Source organism: Bos javanicus, chromosome 4 (assembly GCF_032452875.1).
Source record: "Bos javanicus breed banteng chromosome 4, ARS-OSU_banteng_1.0, whole genome shotgun sequence".
Classification (NCBI taxonomy): Eukaryota; Metazoa; Chordata; class Mammalia; order Artiodactyla; family Bovidae; genus Bos; species Bos javanicus.
The window spans coordinates 93,332,102-93,353,262 of NC_083871.1; the positions used below are offsets into that span (position 1 = coordinate 93,332,102).

Below are 21,161 nucleotides of genomic sequence, written 5' to 3' on the forward strand. Positions count from 1 at the left end.
TATTTTTCCTGGATTTTTCTTTTTTTCCATTCCCTTTTCTCCACCACACACACAAGTACACACTGCCTGCCTTTTCTAAAGTTAGAAGCAGAGATGATGCAGTGGTGAGTGAATAAAGGACTCAGGACAAGCTGCCAGTCAATTTCCCCACTAGCCATGTCCTGTAGATAGCCCATTATTCCCACTGAGGCTCCAGGTGGGAACCTGAGAAGATTATAGAGCCAAAATGTTGCCTTGTGTCAGGCAGAAAGCCTCTCAGCCTCAGAGAAAGAGCAGGGAGTCAGGACTGAGGAGTGGGTCTGAGTTGGAGGTCAAGAAAAGGCAAACCCACCATGCAAAATCCAAGCTATGAAATACACTGGCTTCAAAGTCCAAAAGCTAGGATCAAAGTTACAATTTGGAGTCTCAGCTTTCCTCTTGGTAAAATGGGAACAATAATATTCATTTCTCAAAGTTGGGAGGATTAAATCAGAAACTGTATGTGAAAGCCCTTTGCAAACTATAATGTACCTTACCGACAGGGATTATTAGGAATACTACTAAAGGTAAAGAGAATCTAGAAAGGAAATTCTGACAACATGACAGACTGAACTAACGTAGCTCTCCCTTCACCTAGTGTCCCTAAAACATACACAGAAATATTGCATAAAACAGAATTTAAAAACTAAAGTATGAACAATTGCAAAATTGACTTTGAAATTTCCAGATATCAGAATTTAATAAGGAATACAAGGGACTTCCCTGGCAATCCAGTGGTTAAGATTCTGCTTCTAATTCTGCTTCTAATCCCTGGTCAGAGAACTAAGATCCCATATACTTCACTGTGTGGCCAAAAAGTGAAAGAAAAGAAAAAAGGAATACAAAACAAAGAAGGGAGAGGGGAAGAAGGAAAAGAGCTATCACAGGAGCCCATGGTTTATTTCAGACACAGATAACAGATATATTGCTTTCAGTTCTAGGCTATGTCCCCTCAGCCCAGCAGACACAAAGGGCCGGGACTGAGCCTTCTACATTAAAGTTTAGAACATCGAAGATCTACCTTATCCATGGCAGGAAGACTAAAAATGGCACACTCTAGTTCAAGGAAGCAGAGGAAAAAGGGGGAGAAATGTAAGTCAGCTCTGAGAAACTGAAGTCCAAGCCTGAGAAGATGCTTGTGTTGCCTCTGGGTTTATCTGCATGATGTTGAATCCTCAAGCCAAGAAATTCAATATAAATTGGTTTAGGAAAATCCCTAGGAATACCACAGGACTCCCTGGGAATACCACAGGAATCCCTAGGAATACCACACAGCCACAGAAAGCAGGAAAGAGCTCTCCAAGCATGTTTCATAACCCAAGGTATATCTCACTAAATAAATGGAAATCTCACTAAAAAGTGACAAGTCAAAAACACCTACTGAAAAAGAATTCATAAGAAAATATTAAAAGCTAGACAAGAAAGCAATCCATCATAAGGAAGAATTGGCAGACACAGCAGACAGGACAATTAACACACTAAGAACGGTGCATAATAGAAAAATATGACAAGCAGTGTATAAGTTTTCTTAAAAGTGTTAAAGATGAAAGACAAGAAAATAAACAATAATGAAAATATTGCACTATGAAGAAAAGCAGCTCATTGAGGGAAAAAAACCAAAACTTTAGGAAATGAAAGATACACCACTAAAGACTCAATGCATTAAACAGTAGACTTGACCCAGCTGGAAAGAGAATTGATGAACTGGAAGATGAGGCTGACGAAAGTGTTCAAAATAAGGGGGGAAAGGGGAAAGTAATGAGATACAAGATATGAAAGAATAGTTAAAAGACATGAGGAAAAGAACACTATATATATATATGTGTGTGTGTGTATATATATATACACATATATATTATATACTCATAGACTTTTGGGCTTCTCTGATAGCTCAGTTAGTAAAGAATCTGCCTGCAATGCAGGAGACCCCAGTTTGATTCTTGGGTCAGGAAGATGCGCTGAAGAAAGGATAGGCTATCCACTCCAGTATTTCTGGACTTCCTTGGTGGCTCAACTGGTAAAGAATCTGCCTACAATGTGGGAGACCTGGGTTTGATCCCTTAGTTGGGGAGATCCTCTGGAGAAGGGAAAGGCTACCCACTCCAGTATTCTGGCCTGGAGAATTCCATGGACTATACAGTTCATGGGGTCACAAAGAGTAGGATATGACTGAGCAACTTTCACTTTCACTTTCAAAGACTTGCACTGAAATGCCACCGAAGGATATTTGTGTTTTGAAATAAAAGATCTTTTAACACAAAGACTGAGAATGTTTGCCACTCAGAGACTTCTGAAATGCCACCAAAGGATATACTTCATAAGAAGGAAACTGAAATAAAAAGAAAGGCATGAAATTCAAGAAGGAATGATGAGCAAAGAGATCTATAAATATGTTCGTTAATCTAAACAAGCACTGAAAGCCACTGCTGGTAGAATGTAAATTGGTCCTGCTGCTTCATAGAACAATTTGGCAATACTTTGTAAAGTTTAAGGTGCATGTATCCTATGATCCACAAATTCTACTTCTAGGTATCTACCTTAGAGAAGTGCTTACATATATGCCAAAGAGGCACACACAGCACTATTGATCACAGCATTGCTTATGATCTGGAATACTGAAAATGTCTTAAATGCCCACTAGCAGAGGAATGGATAAATAAATTGTGGTATATTCAAACCATGAAACAGTATTCAGCAGTTAAAATTTATGAAGTGGCACTATATGAAACAGCATGAATGTTTGCATTTAAAAAAGAATATATTTGAATCAGTTCTAATGAGGTGGATGAAACTAGAGCCTATTATACAGAGTGAAGTAAGCCAGAAAGAAAAACACCAATACAGTATACTAACACATTATGTGGAATTTAGAAAGAAGGTAACGATAACTCTGAATGCGAGACAGCAAAAGAGACACAGATGTAGTGAACAGTCTTTTGGACTCTGTGGGAGAGGATGAGGGTGGGATGATTTGGGAGAATGGCATTGAAACATGTATAATATCATATATGAAACGAATCGCCAGTCCAGGTTCGATGCATGATACAGGGTGCTCAGGTCTGGTGCACTGGGATGACCCAGAGGAATGGGATGGGGAGGGAGGATGGAGGGGGGTTCAGGATGGGGAACACATGTACACTCATGGCGGATTCAAGTCAATGTATGGCAAAACTAATACAATATTGTAAAGTAAAATAAATAAATTAATTAAATTAAAAAAATAAATATATTTTTAAAACACGCAAACCAGTATTGTCTATTGTTTGTTGTTGTTCAGTCATTAAGTCATGTCTGACTCTTTGTGACCCCCATAAACTACAGCATGCCAGGCTTTCCTGTTCTTCACTATCTCCTGGAGTTTGCTCAAACTCATTTCCATTGAGTTAGTGATGCCATCCAACCATCTCATCCTCTGTTGCCCCCTTCTCCTCTTGCTCTCAATCTTTCCCAGCATCAGGGTCTTTTCAAATGAGTCAGTTCTTCGCTCAAGTCCCGAAGTATTGAAGCTTCACCATGAGTCCTTTCAATGAACACCCAGGACTGATCTCCTTTAGGATTGACTGGTTGGATCTCCTTGTTGTCCAAGGGACTCTCAAGAGTCTTCTCAAACACCACAGTTCAAAAGCAACAATTCTTCAGCGCTCAGCTTTCTTTATAGTCCAACTCTCACACCCATACATGACTACTGGAAAATTCATAGCTTTGATTAGATGGACCTTTGTCGGCAAAGTGATATCTCTACTTTTTAATATACTGTCTAGATTTGTCATTGGAGAAGGCAATGGCGACCCACTCCAGTACTCTTGCCTGGAAAATCCCATGGTCGGAGGAGCCTTGTAGGCTGCCGTCTATGGGGTTGCACAGAGTCGGATACGACTGCAGCAGCAGCAGATTTGTCATAGATATTCTTCCAAGGAGCAAGTGTCTTTTAATTTTGTGGCTGCAATCACCATCTGCAGTGATTTTGGAGACCAAGAAAATGAAATCTGACACTGTTTCCACATTTCCCCCATCTATTTGCCATGAAGTGATGATAGGACCAGATGCCATGATCTTTGTTTTTTTGAATGTCGAGTTTTAAGCCAGCTTTTTCACTCTCCTCTTTCACCTTCATCAAGAAGCTCTTTAGTTCCTCTTCACTCTCTGCCATTAAAGTGATATCCCCTGCATACCTGAGGTTGTTGGTATTTCTCCTGTCAGTCTTGACTCCAGCTTGTGATTCATCCATCCCGGCATTTCACATGATATACTCTGCATATAAGTTAAATAACCAGAGTGACAATATGTTGTCCATTGTTTGTAAATACATATATTTAAGTAAATATATAATAGATGGGCTATCGGAATCAAACGTGTCAAGAAATGAACAGTTGTTAAATTTCAGTGGTAAGTGCATGGATATTTATTATGTTACTTTCTGTATTGTACTTTATGCATCTTTAAAAGATTTTCTTTTTTTTTCTTTTTAATGAAAGGATCTAAGTATTTAGAAATAAGGGTAAATGGGGATAAATGGCTGCATCAGTCCTCAGAGAGGATGATCTGCTGGGATGGGATTAGGAGGGAGGCTGAGTCCTGGGTCCAGGGATTATGAGGATTAATTCAGATCATCCCCCTAAGCTGATCACCTGCTTGGCATTCCCAGCACTCCAAGCCCTTCAGAGATGCATCTCTGGACCGCAGTCCACGTCCCCCCATACCTCCTGCCTCCTATCTCCACTCTCATGCTCAACCCAGTACTGTTCTGCTCAGGGATTACCCACATTTGGGTCCCTAGAATAGATGGGTTCAGGTGTCCCCTGAATACTCCTCAAATCAAGGGTAAATGATGACCTGCACCCAGGACCCAAGGAGAGATTAGTCCTAATACTCAGGATCAGAGCTCCCTGAGGAGAGCCTGGACCCTTGGATGTTATAGTTGACAACTGCCTTCCCAGTCCCTCCCTCTATTAGCCAAGAGGTCAGCAGTCAAGGTCTGCTAACTGACCCTGCTGGTCAGTCAGAACCAGAAGGAGCTGGGCTGGTGCAGAACAAAGAGTTGCTCTGCTTCCAGCATTAGACTCTGTCATTTCTGGGAACCCTGTGCCCTTCATCTTCCTGATGCCAACCCCTTCCACCATCCCTGACAAGCACTCTGCTCCCCAAGTTTTGACAAACCTAAAGTCTGCAGCAGTCCCTCTGGAAGGGGTCTGGGTGGACTTGCCCAGCAGTCTTTCCCCACAGCTAGATCACATTAACCACAAGGTCTGGAGTGGAGCCCTATTCCCCAGGGAGCACAAGAAACATCTTGATCTGTGCTCACCATCTCTCTGAGCACATACTGAGCTGGGAGTATGAGAGGGAGAAAGAAAGGTGAGGAGAGGAGGCAGGGTGTGGAGGGAGGGAAAGAGAGACAGAGGCTGAGAGGCAATATTATTGTCAACAGGCAACACTGAACTCCTTGAGTGTGAGATCATATACTAAATGATAAGCAGAATATACAGATGTGAAGTTGGGAGATTTACCTTTACTCATTCATTCTACGTGTAAGAGAATTTGTCAGATGCTAGAGATACACAGAAGACCGTGGTAACTTCCCAGTCTTCAAGAAAATGGGCAGACAGAAAATTAAAAACCTGACCATGACAACCCTGAGTGACTGGCACTGCCCTAGAAAGAAAGGAGGATAGGGTGTGTATAATGGGGTGGAAGGGAGAGTTAGGAAGGGCTGCCTAGAGATGACTCCCTGCTGAGTGTTGAAAGATAAGTAGGGGATGTCCAGGTGATGAAAGGTTCTCCCCTGAAGAATATGGAGGGATCGTGAACCTGGGAGCCTGTGGCGGTGACAAAGACAATATATGCCAAAGACCTTGCGAGTGGATGGGCGACAGAAGGGATTGGTGTGTGTCCCTGGCTTAGGAATCTCGCAGTGCTTTTCTGGATGTCCTGGGACGCCCCAGTTCTCAAGTGTACCAATATTTTTCCTAGCTAAGACCTTCAGAGATGTGAGAACAATTGCTTCTTCAAGACCTGGCCCCTGGTAGACGTTCCTTGAATGAATGATGAAGTTAAGTGACATAAGCCCGCGGAAGTTTCACATCTCCCATTTTTAAGAGTGTAAATCAGCAGTGCCCACCCTGAACAGGCTATGCGTGCAGGATGAGTGGGGGTCATGCTCGCAGCCCACCGGGAGTAGGGCTCGTGGGAAGGCAAGCGGTGGAGAAAGGCGGCCTTCGGACACTAAGGACTGTGTAGGGCCACGGAGCCGCCGCTCCTAAGAGGGTCCCTGCTTCTGGCTTGGTGAGGGGCGCACTCAAGGACAACAGAAGGATCAGGGCCCCGAGTTCACGTATCCTGGCCTCAGTTTCCCCGCTCCTGCCCTCACACAATTCTGAGTCTGGGGCGGGTGGCCGGGGTCCGCGCCGACTGCGGAGCTGGGGGGCGCGCCCTGCGCCGTAGGGAGCCAGAGGAGTGGAAAAGCATTCGCGTGTTTTCAGGAAACAGGCCGGGAGGATCCGTCCATCCTTTTGGTTTTCCTGCCTCATCACCGAGCGAGACGGGATCCTGGCACACGGAGCAGAGGGGGTCCCCCCGCGCAGCCGACTCCTAGCTGCTTGCACTCTCCGCGCGGGTCTCCTCCCATCGCCCGCTCGCTCGGCCTCGGGGAACTCGGGAGCTGCGGCTGCAGACCGGCTTCCGGGCGGCGGCGGGGGCGGTGTCAGGTGGCCCGGCCAGGCCCCGCCCCCTCGGCCGGCCCGCCCTCCCTCCCCGGCGCACCCGGCTCCGGTACCCGGCCTCGCGGCGGTGGCGGCGGTGGCGGCGGCGGCGGCGTCTGCTCCGGGAGGCAGCGGCGGTGGCGAGAGCGGCCATGGAGGCGGGCGCCGGGGCCGGCGCGGGCGCCTCGGGCTGGAGCTGCCCGGGCCCAGGTCAGAGCGCCCCTCCCTCACCTCACCAATGCCTCTCCTTCCTCTTCTCCATCTCTCCTCCCCCCAGACCCCCACGGCCTCTGCCCCCTCCGCTACTCCCCACCTTGACGTCCGAAGTCTTCCTCCTCCCTCCATCCTGCCCCCAACCCGGGCCCGGTCTCCATCTTTCCCGGCTGGGTCTTCCCCACACTGGCCGCATCCTCCTTGGCAGTCCCTGCCCTGAGCCTTCTCAGTCTCGACTCTCCAGCCTCATACCGCGTCCAGCCCTAGGGTCTCTACAGATCCTGCACCCGCTCGCACCCCTAAAGCTTCTGAGCGCGGGGCGCGGGTGGGGTGGACGAAGTCTAGGGAGAGATGGAGGGGAGGGGAGGGGCTCCGGTCCACGCGACCCCCGCCAGCCATCGCCGGCCCCCCTCCCCACCTTCCCCTTAGGCGCACTACCTCACCCATTCAGCCTCTTTACTGGCTCCCACCCTCTGCCATTCTTGTCCATCTTACCACTCTTCCCCTCTGGGCTAAAGAGACACACACCCTTTCTGCCTGTGCAAGGGAGAGGAGCCTGGAACAGAGGTTGCAGAGGAGGATGAGCAGGGCAGGGCGGGGTCCCCAGAGGCCCAGCCTGAGGGGCAGCTTGGGGAGAGGAGTCGCAGTGCCTGGGAGAGTGAGCCAAGTACTTCCACCGGAATGAAAATCCCAAGGGCTCCGAAGGGCTAGAAGGTGTGTCCCTTCCCCTCTCCGCCTCACCCCAACCACCCTGGCACCCCACAATCCCTCCTCTCTCCCTGCTCACAGGACCCACAGTGACCACTTTAGGCTCCTATGAGGTGTCCGAGGGTTGCGAGAGGAAGAAGGGCCAACGCTGGGGGTCCCTGGAACGGCGGGGTATGCAAGCTATGGAGGGTGAGTTTTCCCATAAAGCTTTCTTTCCTTCCCCCTCACCCAATTTTCCTTCCTCCCTCTGACCCTCCAGAACTCTGAGCCAGGACACACACCTTCCCCCTAGTTCAGCTCAGCACCTGCTAGCCCTCCTCAGGGCTCAGGCTTTGAGGGAAGTTCAAGGTACATCCTTTTGGGGTTCTAATCACCAGCTAACCAGGTTGTGTGTCCCGAGGGAGCTGCCAGACAGAGAAAGAGGCCTCTTTGGACAGAGCTTTGAAGCAGCCTTTCAGCAGGGGGTTTGTTCTCTCTGCCTCCCGACCCAGATCCCAAGCTGTCTCTTATTTTGAAAAGCAGGGAAGTGAGCATGTGAACTGTCTTTCTGGTGCTGCCACCACTGACTTCAAATGGAAGCCTGGTGGCTTTGGTTCTCTAGGCTATCTTACTGCCTGAAAGAGGGAGCCTGGGAAGGGGGCTGCTGAAAAGGCCAACCTCCCAACACATGTGTATTCCCACCACACCCATGTGACTTGGCAGTTGCTGCCAACACCCGGAGGATGCTAGAAGGATGCTGGTCCTGTTGCCAGGACTTCCTGTGAAGGGTCCCAAGGTCCCTGTGCACATCCAGTGTGGACAATCTTGCCCCCGCCCCGCCACCCCGGGGAGACAGATGATGCCAGGGGTCCCAGATGAATCTTAGGCTGTGGTTACTGGACAAAACCAGACCAGAGATTCAGAATTTTTAAACAAAACAGTTGCCATCCAGATAAGGTTTTGCTATTTAGAGGAACTGCATTGCAGTAAAGGAGGGGGTGCTTGCCAGCCAGAGACTGGAGACCAGCACACCCCAGTTTCTTAACTCATTAAAATGGCAGGCTTTCTTTTACACACAAGTACAACCTATGACTTCCCCCTAAAAACTGCCTTTTGGTCAGCAGGGGAGGAAAGGAGACCTCCAGACACTCAGCAGGGAAAAGAAAAGTGGACTTGGTAGAAAATTTCAAAAAGGCTATTCGATGGAATATGTTTGGAAGGGCCCCAGTGTTTGTCCAGTAAATCCTTTAGATCATTTCATTCAGATGTTCTCTTTCTCTGCCTACTGATAGGCAACACTTTCTTATCATGGAAAGGTTAGTTTCTCACAAGCCACTTGGATCGTTTGTAAACTTTGTACAAACCTCCAAACCGTAATTCTTGCCCTGTTTGGCTTAAAGACACACCCAGTGTCTGAATCCTTTCTTGACTACTTGTACCCAGAGACAAGGATGGAAGAAGCAGGTATCCTTGTGCAAGCCAGTCCCTGGCTGTTCAGTCCACCTGAAGGCAGTCCTTGGAGGCCCCAGAGGCAATATTGGTCCAGAAAGCGCCTGGGAGGGGGATGGATACCTCCAAACTTGACTCTCACACCTCGGAGCTCCTCAGGCATGCAGGTGCTGCCCAGGGGCTCCTTGGGGGACACCAGGTGGCACTATTATACCATCTCTGCCCTCTAAGGACAGTGAGGTGGAGGGCCCTCTAAGGACTGGGGAAGAAAGTTGGCTCTTACTGGCGGGATGTTGCGGGGGGTTCTCTCCTAGGGGAAGTGTTACTCCCAGCTCTCTATGAGGAGGAAGAGGAGGAGGAAGAGGAAGAAGAAGAGATGGAAGAAGAGGATGATTCAGGGCAGAAAGGTGGCAATGCGGGCTCCCTGTCGATGAGCAAGCACCGAGGCCTGAGCCTCACGGAGACGGAGCTGGAGGAGCTAAGGGCTCAGGTGCTGCGGCTGGTGGCAGAACTGGAGGAGACCCGGGAGCTGGCAGGGCAGCACGAGGATGACTCTCTGGAGCTGCAGGGTGAGCACCTGTGATGGGGCTGGAGGGCTTGGGCCCAAAGGCACTGGGTCCCCAGCCTGACACCAGCTCCCCTGTCCCTGCAGGGCTCCTGGAGGACGAGCGGATGGCCAGCGCCCAGCAGGCAGAGGTGTTCACTAAGCAGATCCAGCAGCTCCAAGGTAATTTCTTGCACTTGGACTGGCGGGTAGGCAGTCATCTGAGTACTTGTGTCTTGAGGGTTTAGCAGAGGCACAGCAGACCAATGGAGCCGAACTCGGTACTTTCTCCTCACTTTCTTCTACTATTCTTACCCTTTTCTCCTCATCTCTCCATTACCCTCTTAATTTCCGTTTTTGTTTTTTTTTTGGCACCTCTAACTGACTCTTCTGTCCCCCTCCTCCTTCCCTTTTTTTGCCCTCCCATTTCACCCCCTTTCCTTGAGGCTAACTCCCTCTTCTCCCCTCAGTCTCTCCCCTTCTCGTCCCTTTTTCTTTGTTCTCCTGGTCAGTGCCAGGGGTAGGTAGTCAGGGTTGAATTGCAAACCATATTACTTTTTCCCCCATCCCTCCAAGAGCATCATGGGAAGAGTGGTGAGCCAATGAGAAGTGACAGGAGGGGACTCAGATGAGAACACTTCTCTTGCTACTGAGGACCGAGCTGCTGCTGCTGCTGCTGCTAAGTCGCTTCAGTTGTGTCTGACTCTGTATGACCCCATAGACAGCAGCCCACCAGGCCCCGCCGTCCCTGGTATTCTCCAGGCAAGAACACTGGAGTGGGTTGCCATTTCCTCCTCCAATGCATGAAAGTGAAAAGTGAAAGTGAAGCCGCTCAGTCGTGTCAGACTCTTAGCGACCCCATGGACTGCAGCCTAGTGGCCCCCAAAGCCCTTTTGTTTCTAACGCCCACGTCTCTGGGAAGCAGCAAGGCAGGCATCCTACAGTCCACTGTGCCACCAAATAAAGAGGCAGGTTTTGTTACATCTGTGGGCTTTGGGAAGGTTTTGGGGAGCTGCCCTAGAAAACTGCAGGGACTCTCCAGGCAGAACTGAGATCAAGCCAAAAGAGAAGTATAAATGGAAAAATAAGGAAGGCTGGCAAGCAGGCCTGGAGAGGAGCAAGCCAAGGTGGGAGAGGAGGAGGGAAAGAGGAGGGAAAGAAGACGTAAGCAAAGGTAGAAAATAAAACAGGAAAAGTAGACAATAAAGGTGCTGAGGTGGTGGGGAGGTAAAAGTGTTAGTCGCTCAGTCGTGTCCGACTCTTCGCGACCCCATGGACTGTAGCCCACCAGGTTCCTCTGTCCATGGGATTCTCAAGGCAAGAATTCTGGAGTGGATTGCCATTCAGGGAGGGAGAGAAACTGCAGGAGCCATGTTGCTCTGGGGAAAGAGTGTGAGCATTGTTCTCAGGTCACCTAGATTCTTGAGCCCAGTTCTGGCACATAACAAGCTTTGTGATCTTGAGCAAGTCACTTTTATCTTTCTGAGACTCAGTTCCTTAGCTGTAAAATAGGGCTGACTTATATGCTTTATCAACCATTTATTGAGTGCCTATATACTTGGAGGACTAGCTATGGACAACATAGATCAGATCCCTGCCCTAATGAAGAGTACATTCTGATGGGAAAGGCAGAAAACAGACAAACACCATCAGTTCAGGAAGAAAATATAACAATATGATATGGATGGGGGTAAGATGGAAGTGTATTTTTGATAGAGTAGTTAGAAATGTCTGAGAAGGGGTCATTTGAACTAAGACCTGAATCATGAAGAAGATCTGAGGGACATGCACACCAGGCAGGTGAATTAGCAACTGCAGAAGCTCAGAGGCAAGAATAAGCTTCATGTGTTTGAGGGATATCGTGGCTGGAGCAAAGTGTTTGTGGGGGATTTTGCTAAGAGAGAGTTCTGAGAAGTGGGAGAGTTCAGATTACAGAGGACCTTATAAGCCAGCTGAGAGGTTTGACTTGTATTCTAAGTATAGTGGAAAACATGGGAGGGTATTAGCCAGGGCTGGAGGGATATGATCCACTTTACATTCTTAAAAGAATACTTTGGCTACTCTGTGGAAATTGAATGACAAGAAAAGAGTCAAAACAGTTGAGTCTGGTCAGCAAATAATTGCAATAGTCCAGCAAAGAAATGATGGTTATTTGGATTAGAGCAGTAGAAATGGAGATGATTGAGAATACAATTTGAAATTTAGAGCTCTCAGGACTTGCTGAATTGGATTGGGGGATAAGAGAGGCATGAAAGATGACTTTGCCTTGAGAAACTGAATGGATGGTGGTGTCATCTACTGGAATGCGAACAACTTGACAAGGAACAAATTTCAGGGCTAGGAGAACCCTTTAAGACATGTTTTCTACATGTTGAGTTTGAAATGGCTATTGACATCTAAGTCAATATATTAAAGGAAGCTGCTGGATATATGAATCCAGAACCAGAGGAGAAATCAGGACTGAGGATATAAATTTGGGAGTCATTAGCATATAGATTACATTTGAATCCATGGGAGATCACAGTGAAATCACATGGAGAGATACAGGAAAAGGAGAGAAAAGGGTTCCAGGGATGCTCTGAAAGTTAAAAGTCTCACAGGCAAGGAGAAATGAACAGAGACTGAAGTAGGAGGAACCACTGAAGCATTTGGTGACCTGGAAGCCAAGAGCAGAAAGTGCTTCAAGGAGACAGTGATCAGCGCTGTCAAAAGTTGCTAAGTAAGACGGCCATTGGTTTGGGCAAGACGGAGGGCTCTGAGACATTTCAGTGAAGATAGAAACCTGACTATACTGAGCTTGAAGAGGAAAGGGGAAGTGAAATGGAGAAGGTTGAGTACGCATAATTCCAGTAGTCCTGTCTTGGAGAGAAGCAGAGAAACAACGGAAAAGAAGTCAAGGGACAGCTCCTGGTGTTTCGTTTTTGGGGGATGGGTCACACTGGATCATGTTGGTATGATGAAAGAAAGGATCCGCTAGAGCATTAGACCTCACGTAAGCCCAGGGGTGGGATGGGGCGGCGGGTGGTGGTGGTGGTGGGGGTGCTGCAGGTCTGGGTGGTGGTGGTTTAGTCACTAAGTCATGTCCAACCTTTGCAACCCCGTGGACTATAGCCTGTCAGGCTCCTCTGTCCATGGGATTCTCCAAGCAAGAATTCTGCAGTGGGTTGCCATTTCTTTTGCCAGGGGATCTTCCCGACTCAGGAATCGAACCCAGGTTTCCTACCTTTCAGACAGATTCTTTACCCGCTGAGCTATGAGGGAAGGTTTGGGGAAGGCACCCAAACCCCACGCCGCGGAGGAGTCCTTGCGCACGCGCGTTGCCCGTTTCCGCCAAGAGGGGGCGCGCGCGGCCTCAGAGGTAGCTGGTGTTGAGAGGCCGTTCCGGCCGCCACAGCCCTTCGGGGGCTGGGACCGGCCGGCGGCGGGAGGCCCCGCCCAGAGAGACCGCTTGGTGAGGGGCGGGCCAGTGAGATGGAGGCCATAACCAGTGAGTGAGAAGTGATTTTTCTGTGCCCCTCGCCCGGCTCCAGGGCCTTCGGCGTCGCCCCGACGGCCCCAGTCTCACTGCCAACCGGCGCTGGCTCTTCAGCACCCCGGTCCGGCCTTTCCAACTCCTAGCGAGGCCGCCCCAGTAAGGGGCCGCCCAGCCCAGCCTCCAGATAAGGTCCTCCCTGGTGTCCGCAAGCTCCACCCCGCTGCCCCTGTGTGTTTCTAATTAAGAGCTTTTCAAGGTTGACCCTCCGTCATTCAGTGGATCTGAGAATGTCTTTTTTTTTTTTTTTAAAGACATAGAGGAAAACCTCAGGGATACTTGAACCTGAACATCAGGGGCAGAGTGGGGAAGTGGAGGTTTCTGACAGAAAACCCACCCGGGCCTTTATCCTAATGGCCAGTGACTTGTGTGTCTCCCCGACTAGGCTATATGCTCCAAGGGGCAGACTGTTCAGTAGTAAAAAGAGCAAGGACTTTGTTTCCTTCGAATAGGAAGGAAGTCGGAGAATCTAAGCAGAGATGTTTGGGCTTGGCACAGATGTGATCAACTAATACTTGTTGAGTAGACTAAGTAGAGGAGACAGCTAGGATGCTTGTAGAGAAGGGAAGACTGGCAAAAGGTGTGCCCGGAACCGCACCTGTGAGCTTGGCAGTGTAGGGCCAGAGACCTTCCCCCATGCCTCTGGACTCCCCATCGGCCCAGCGTTTATGTCTGTAGTATGTCCAAGTTTTTCTAGTCAAACCTCCATTTTCTGTTCTAGTGTTTGTTTGTTTTTAATACCCAAACATACAATTCTGCACCTGTAGTCCTCAGTAAAAGTTTGTGAACTAGATGTATCCCCCGCCTCATTTATGCATGTATACAGCAAATATTTATTGAGTACATTATGCTAGGGTCTCTGGCAGATCCTGGAGCTATAATGGTGAGCAAAACAGACATGATTCCTGTCTTCATGAAGCTTGCAAGTGAAGGGGAGGCCAGCGTTTTAATAACACACGCTGCAAAGTACAAGGGGCTATGAGAGCATTTAATGAAGGACTTCATTTATTGAGAAGGTTGGGGGAGAGGCTAGGGAAGGTTGAAATCTGAAGGGAGTTGGGGGCAAGGGTTAGGGAGAGGCTGCCTTGCAAAGAGTTTGTGGGAAAGTCCTGACCCTCCTAACTGAATCCTAATTTCCTAATCCTGACCCCCAAATTTTGAATTCTGTGTTGGTGGCAATATCTTTTTACTCTTGCTCCACGTTTAGATTCTCCTGATTCCCAATGAGTACCTCTATTCAGAAACCCTGAGATGCTCCACAGATACTGAGAGCTCTGACATGTTTATTTTGTACATTAGAACATATTATAAAATGTAAGCTTGTTGTGAAAACTATCAAAGCACTGATATATATAATGTGGAAAGTAAAAGTCCCTCTCACATGCTAAATCATTCCTTAGCAACAACTGTGTTTTATGGTTGAGGACTTCTATCTTTCCAGACCCTTTTCTATGTCTCTATATATTTGTGTTATATACTATACGTATAAATATTTTTGCAAAAATGGATAATACCATGTATTTTACAGCTCATTTTTCTTTCTAGTTAGTATATTATGGAAACCCTTTCATGTTTTCTCTATAGATCTGCCACTTTCTTTTAAATGGCAGCCAATATTCTATTTCATCTTCTTCAATTTAAACAATCCCTTATTAATTGGCATCTAGTTTATTTCCCCATTGTTTGATTACCTTGCTATGAGCTTATATTTGAATTTCAGCTGTGAGCTCTAAATACACATTGTTTTGGGACCAGCACTTAACACAAGCAGTTCATGGAAAATCTGAGCCTCTGTAATTTCTAAGCTCCCAGACTGAATAGATGAGAATAATCTATAAGTGTTTTTTTAGTAAGATACTTTTTGGGAAGACTCAGGGCATAAGTAAAATGCTGAAAATTAGGTCTGGTCTTTAACTGTTAGGTGATTTCTTAGAAGTACCTAATACTTTTTGCTTGGGGTAGCCTAATTTGTTTTTTGTTGTTGTTGTTTGTCTTTTGGGTTTTTTGGGTTTTTTGTTTGTTTGTTTGTTTTTGCCTAATGTGTTTTTGATGCAAAGCCTCAAGATCTGCTTTCCTATTGCACCTTACTACCTAGATTGACTCTGTTCTCTTAGGTATTCCCTTTATTCCACATCAGGTGAAGCTGTACTTCTCTGATGGGGTAGAGACCAGGTTGTCAGGAGTTTTCCAGATAAGAAATAAACCTGCCTTTTAACTTTGTGCCTCTAGAATACGGTTGGTTATCCTCTTGATCATCTCAATATCATCTTTGCGCTTTGCAGGTGAGCTGCGGTCCTTGCGGGAGGAGATTTCCCTGTTAGAGCGTGAAAAGGAATGTGAACTTAAGGAAATAGAACAGGAGTTGCACTTAGCCCGGGCTGAGATCCAGACTCTGCGGCAAGCAGCGGAGGACTCCGCGACTGAACATGACAGTGACATAGCCTCGCTGCAGGAGGACATCTGCCGGATGCAGAATGAACTCGAGGACATGGACCGAATCCGAGGAGAGTACGAGATGGAGATCACCTCCCTCCGTGCAGAAATAGACATGAAGAACTCTGACCCTTCCAATAGTTTCAGTCTCTCAGATTTCTCTGAGATGCAAGGTATGAGAAAGTGAGCCCTCCTCCCGGTCTGTGAGTCAAATCAAGCAGAGGGAGCTAGGCTGCAAGAAGATGGGCTTAGATCATGAATTGGGAACCTGTAGAAGAAACTTCTAGGTGGGATTCAAGACTGTAAGAGAGAAAAGCTTGAGGTCATGTAACCAATCTATGACGGTATAAGAAACAGTACCATGGAGATGTCCCCTGAGAATTCTTCCTCACAGAGCCATCATACATTTGTTGATTTGCCTGTGCTAAAGTCCTTCCTGCTTCCCTAGTGGCTCAGATGGTAAAGAATCTGAGTGGAGACATGGCAACCCACTCCAGTATTCTTGCCTGGAGAAGCCCCTTGGACAGAGGAGCCTGGTGGACTGTAGTCCATGGGGTCACAAAGAGCTGGACATGACTGAGCAACGAAGCACAGCATAGCACACAGCCCTCCCCAAGTAGAAGTTTTAGGGGGCAACAAACCAGAGCACAAGACAGCTGGAGAGGAACAGAGGTTATTTCTAGTAATACATGAGGTACACAAAAGCTTAGAGCTCTGCTCAGAGTCTCCCAGTGAGTTGCTAGGCTTCATGACATAAGAGACTTTGCCTTTATTCTGAGGCTAGATTTATGATCTGAGTATAATGGGAGGCCCTGTACTAGGCCAGGTCAAGCAAAGGCAGTCAACAAGGAATCAAAAGAACTTCAAGTTTTCCCAGCTGTAACAGGCTTCTCAGAAGCGCCTTTGGACTGATATACTCTGAGAAGGAGGCTAACACAGTTGGAAGGCTTGGGCTGTTCAGAATCTCAGCTCTGCTAATTAGCAGGATAAACTTAGCCTGGTTATTATCTCACAGTTTCCATAGCTGTGAAAATTGATTAATAAAACTTTATAGTTGGATGGGATTCTGGAACAGGAAAAGGACCTTAGAGAAAACGTAGAGAAATCTGAATAAAATATAGAGTTTAGTTAACAGTAATATACCAGTGTTCATTCCTTACTCATGACAGATGTACCCATGGAAAGATGTTAACAAGAGGGGAAGCTGGGTGAAAATACTCCCAGGGAATTTCGCACTATCTTTGCAACTTTTCTGTAAATCAAAAACTGTTCTAACACTAAAAGTTTATTTAAAAAGGAAGAAAGAAAGAAAACCTTATAGGGCTTTTTTGGGGATTAAATGAAATGCCTAGTATGCTGAAAGCACTCACACACAACTAACGCCAAGGCGGGAATCATCCGGTCTAATGCTTAGCACATGGTTAGCTTTTATTAAAGATTAGTTTCCTTCCTTCCTTCTACGGTAATCTGGAGTATGCCGAAGACTTTTGAGTGGACTAAAGAAGGAACACTAGAAGTGAATGTCAGGGTGTTGACTCTTAGAGTGGGAAAGATAGGCCTTGGGCTCTAATTGGAGCAAGTTAGTGTTCTTTAAACATCAGCAGAATTAGTATTCTGAGAGAATTAATTCTTCATCATGAAAAAACAAAGCAGATATGTGTGTTTCTATTTTCACATCATGAAAAAGTATTGGTATCTGGAACTTAGGATCTGTGCTGGGCATTTTAACCAGATCTCTGCTGATGCTTGTGGATGTATAATTTGTGGGTTCAGTTGTGGTGAGCTTTTTTGCTGGCAGATAAAAAAGATCATTAGAAAGATTTCTTGACCATGTGCAGGCCGATGGATTGGGTGTGATGATAAAGGAAGTAAAAGGACAACAAGAAGTGCAAGGATGCCTGGGTTGTCTCTGAAAGCTGAGGACTGGCAGTTCACACTCTCAGCTTTTTGTACTAAAAGTGTAAGGACAATAACCATAAACAGTTGAATGGGAACTTTAAATACAATAAACCAAAAACCCTCACAATTAATTCCTGAAACCCTCAAAAGCTCCTAAAAATCTGAAGACGCTGTCTTGGTTGGTTTTGCTTGTTTCCCCTGCCACCTCCGCACCCCCCACCCCGGCCCTCTTGGTTGAAGTTTTGAAGATGGACACCCAGGGCCAGTCTTCTGGGAAGTTGAAAATAAGGGCAGCACACTGAAAGAGGACAAAGACCCATTGCAACTTGAAACTTTCTGGGCCCCGTCTTCTAAACCTCTGCATGGGGTATCTCATCTGTCTCTAGAAAAAGAAACTCTTCAGCTTTCTGCAGCCAGATTTCTGGGCTAGAAAACTGGGGGCTGGTCATCTGTGCTTCCTCCCTGGGGTCTCACCTCTCCGCCTGTCCTCTGCAGAAGAGTTGCAGCAACTGCGGGAACGTTACCACTTCCTGAACGAGGAGTACCGGGCCCTGCAGGAGAGCAACAGCAGCCTCACAGGGCAGCTTGCAGATCTGGAGAGTGAGAGGTACAGCCCACAGGCCCACAGGGCTCTTTAGGACAGGGCTATTCCCTGAGTAGAACCACCGAAGGCAGATGTCAGGCTCCCCAGCCTTCCTCCACTGTGGGAGAGCTGGTCTTTCCCATGGTATTTGAAGGGTTTGAATACTGCTGAGAAGCAGGTATGGGGATCCAACCAGATGTCTCAGGACTAGAGCTGGGCGAGTTCTGAAATTTCATTTTCTTCCACTATAGGCAGTTAGGTCTGGCTGGCTCTGCTCTGGAGTAGAGGAGAAGCAATTCCTTTATTGTCCTCCCAGACTTGATCCAGTCTAAGGATGCACTGCTTCCAAATTGGAGCTGGCTTCACTCCAGTCCCAGCCTGGAGTGACTCGACTAGTACCCTTAGGGTCTCTCAGAGCCAGACATGCCTTTGCAGGTTGAGGTGCTGGGGACTTTTTCTGTCATCCTTCAAGTGTGTTTGAGAGGTAAATCACAAGAGAAGGCTCCTTAACTGTCTTTTGCCTAAAATGAAGGCATCAGGACCAGGCATACTTGGCCGGTTGTGCTGGGCAGAACGCTCTCCCGAATGTGGCTCTGGGGTTCTGAATTACAGGACACGAAGAGCAACAGAAAGGTGGCTGGAGTCCCAAACGCTACGGACTATGAGGTCAGCAGAGTCTCAGACCTCAGAAGAGGATTTCCTGGAGCCCGATCCTGGAATGCATTTGTTGCGGCAGCAGCTGCTGGGAGCCAAGGAGCAGATGCATGACATGCAGAGCAAGGTAGGGAAAGGCCAGCTCCTTCACTGCCTCGCTCTTACCTTCTCCTGGCCTGTGTCAGCAGCATCTCCTTAGACACAAGGTCAACAAGGGAGACAGGTGCTATGGCAAGAGATCAGACTCTGGGGTCTCACTTGTGTGCCTTTCATGGAATATTCCAGTAAAAGTACTGCCATACTCTGCCTAGGTCCATTCCCAGAGTTCATATGGTCCCTGTAGTAATTCAGGCTTCCTGTTCCATTTCCCACACAGTGTAAGAAATTGACTTGTGAGTTGCAAGAGCTACATCACCATCGCCGGACCAGCGAGGAGGAGCAGAGGCGGCTGCAGAGGGAGCTCAAGTGTGCACAGAATGAGGTGCTTCGGTTTCAGACGTCCCACAGTGTCACCCAGGTAAACACGGATAGGGCTGGGCACCAGGGGAGGGCAGAAGGGCCCGATTGGAGTTACCGCTTCCAGGGAGGATGAAGGCAGAGGTGGGCTGCACTCTACTGACTCTTGGCCTGCAGCCAGGGGTACGGCCAACTGGAGAGCAAGTGGAGAAGTCACACAGCATTGCATTCTAGAATGGTAGTCATGATGGAGCGTCTGCTGCAGAGAAGAAACTAAACGCTAATGCCCAGGGGAGCTCCTCAAGATGTCTGCTCGGCAAAAACAACCACTCTGGTGTGGAGAGGGGTCTGCTGATTTCTGAGAGTAACCACTCTTCCCACATCCTCCCCACCACAGAACGAGGAGCTGAAGACCAGACTCTGTGCCCTGCAGCAGAAGTACGATGCTAGCCAGGATGAACAGAGTGAGCTCTTGAAGGTGCAGCTACAACTTCAGGCTGAGCTCCGGCAGCTCAAAGTCATGAAAAGCACAGTAGAAAGCCAGAGTGAGAAGGTAACAGCAACCCGAGATGAGGGGCTGCTCAGGTGCCAAGAGGTTTGGGCAGGGTGGGGAGAAGAGTAGAGCGTTGAAATAGCTCCAGCTGCCACCTGTATGGCACTGCAGGTCCAGGACTCCAGCTGCCCTCGAGTCCCCCACTGGACCAGAGGGCAGCCTGTAAGCGCAGGGCAGGGACCAGTGGATTCTCAGACTGTCTGTGTCTGAGGGCGATTCCAGCAGAAGAGTGAGTGGGTGGAGGACTACAGAGGCACTGCCCCAGGCCCCCTCCACCGCAGGAGCTACAGTGCCAGCTACAGAAGCTGCAGCTGCAGTGCCAGAGCATCTCATGTGAGAAGGACAAGCTGCTGGACGTGCAGCAGCACCTGCGGGACACTCTGCGCTGCCATGAGGCCGAGGTGCAGCACCTCAGGGGTGTTGTGACCACCTACCAGGAGAGCAGCGAGAAGGTAAAACAAGCTTCAGGTGAGGGAGAAGGTAGCCCGGCAGACCCTCCCATGAGAGGCTGGGTCCGCAGGAGAAAGGGATGGTAGTTCTATGGAGGAGCTGTTGGTGAGGAGACTTTATACCTTACTATTAGAACCATAATCACATCCTGTCATTCATGAAGAACATATATGTAGGTCCATATACACAACTATGACTGTGCCCAGTGGAAAGGTGACCTCAGAGGGTCACAACACACTCGGCTTCCTGTGATTTTAAGTCCGAAATGACTGTAGAAAGGAGGCCCTTTCCCTTCCCTGCCTCCCCAGAGAGGAAGCCCCCAGTATCTGTGGAGAGCCTGTTAGGGATTCGTCCATCTCAGGGAGTTCCCCCCTAGACCTGGAAAGGACAGGGTAGGACCCCCTTAGCCCCTGCCCGAGAGGAGAGAGTATGGCCATGGGTCTCTGGGGATAATGGTGGGGTCTGCCTCCCCGCCCCAGAGTGCAGAGGTCCACGCCCAGCTGCAGGAGACGAAGCGGCTGTACCAGTGCAGCCAGGAAACACTGGACCGGCAGAAGCACATGTATGACCAGCTGGAGCAGGAGTTCCTGCTCTGCCAGCAGGAGCTGCAGCAGCTCAGGAGCACCCAGTCCATCCTAGAGGACAAAGGGAAGTGTGCTAATAAGGTAATTGTAACTAAGACAGGTGAGGTCTCCCAAGCCTTGGAGAGAGGAAGTAGAGGGGCAAGAGATGAAGTCATGCAAATGAAAGGCTTGATGGACTTCCTGTCCAGTCACAGCTGAGTGTGGAAAGGCAGGGAACAGAGACAGAACCCATGCTGTTAACATTAAAACTTTGACTTGACCTTCACTTTGAGCCTGAGCTACAGCTTAGTAGAATCAATACATCTGGGTCCAGTCTGAACACCTGAAGATTTTACACATGATTCCATGAGCGTAGACTTTATACTTTATTTTTAGAACTATAGTGAAATCCTGTCATTTGTGGAGGAGAAC

General features: G+C 48.2%; 1 protein-coding gene across 7 annotated transcripts in view; it reads left to right on the forward strand.

The window, feature by feature from the left end:
- Positions 1 to 6,816: 6,816 nt before the first annotated feature.
- The window catches only part of CCDC136 (coiled-coil domain containing 136), a 28,117-nt gene continuing 13,772 nt past the window's right edge, over positions 6,817 to 21,161 (forward strand). For 3 of the 7 annotated variants that reach the window (XR_009736024.1, XM_061414654.1, XM_061414651.1), the window contains exons 1-11: positions 6,818 to 6,923; positions 7,716 to 7,823; positions 9,377 to 9,631; positions 9,715 to 9,789; positions 15,421 to 15,744; positions 17,966 to 18,077; positions 18,666 to 18,834; positions 19,084 to 19,224; positions 19,561 to 19,716; positions 19,998 to 20,168; positions 20,646 to 20,831. Coding sequence is in view for 6 of the 7 variants with exons in the window: in XM_061414654.1 (XP_061270638.1) it covers positions 6,866 to 6,923; positions 7,716 to 7,823; positions 9,377 to 9,631; positions 9,715 to 9,789; positions 15,421 to 15,744; positions 17,966 to 18,077; positions 18,666 to 18,834; positions 19,084 to 19,224; positions 19,561 to 19,716; positions 19,998 to 20,168; positions 20,646 to 20,831 (1,755 nt within the window). In the remaining variant the exon portion in view is untranslated. Of the gene's footprint in view, positions 6,924 to 7,715; positions 7,824 to 9,376; positions 9,632 to 9,714; positions 9,790 to 12,939; positions 13,094 to 15,420; positions 15,745 to 17,965; positions 18,078 to 18,665; positions 18,835 to 19,083; positions 19,225 to 19,560; positions 19,717 to 19,997; positions 20,169 to 20,645; positions 20,832 to 21,161 lie in introns of those variants that run through there. The other 4 variants (XM_061414653.1, XM_061414650.1, XM_061414655.1 and 1 more) reach the window with 4 other exon arrangements.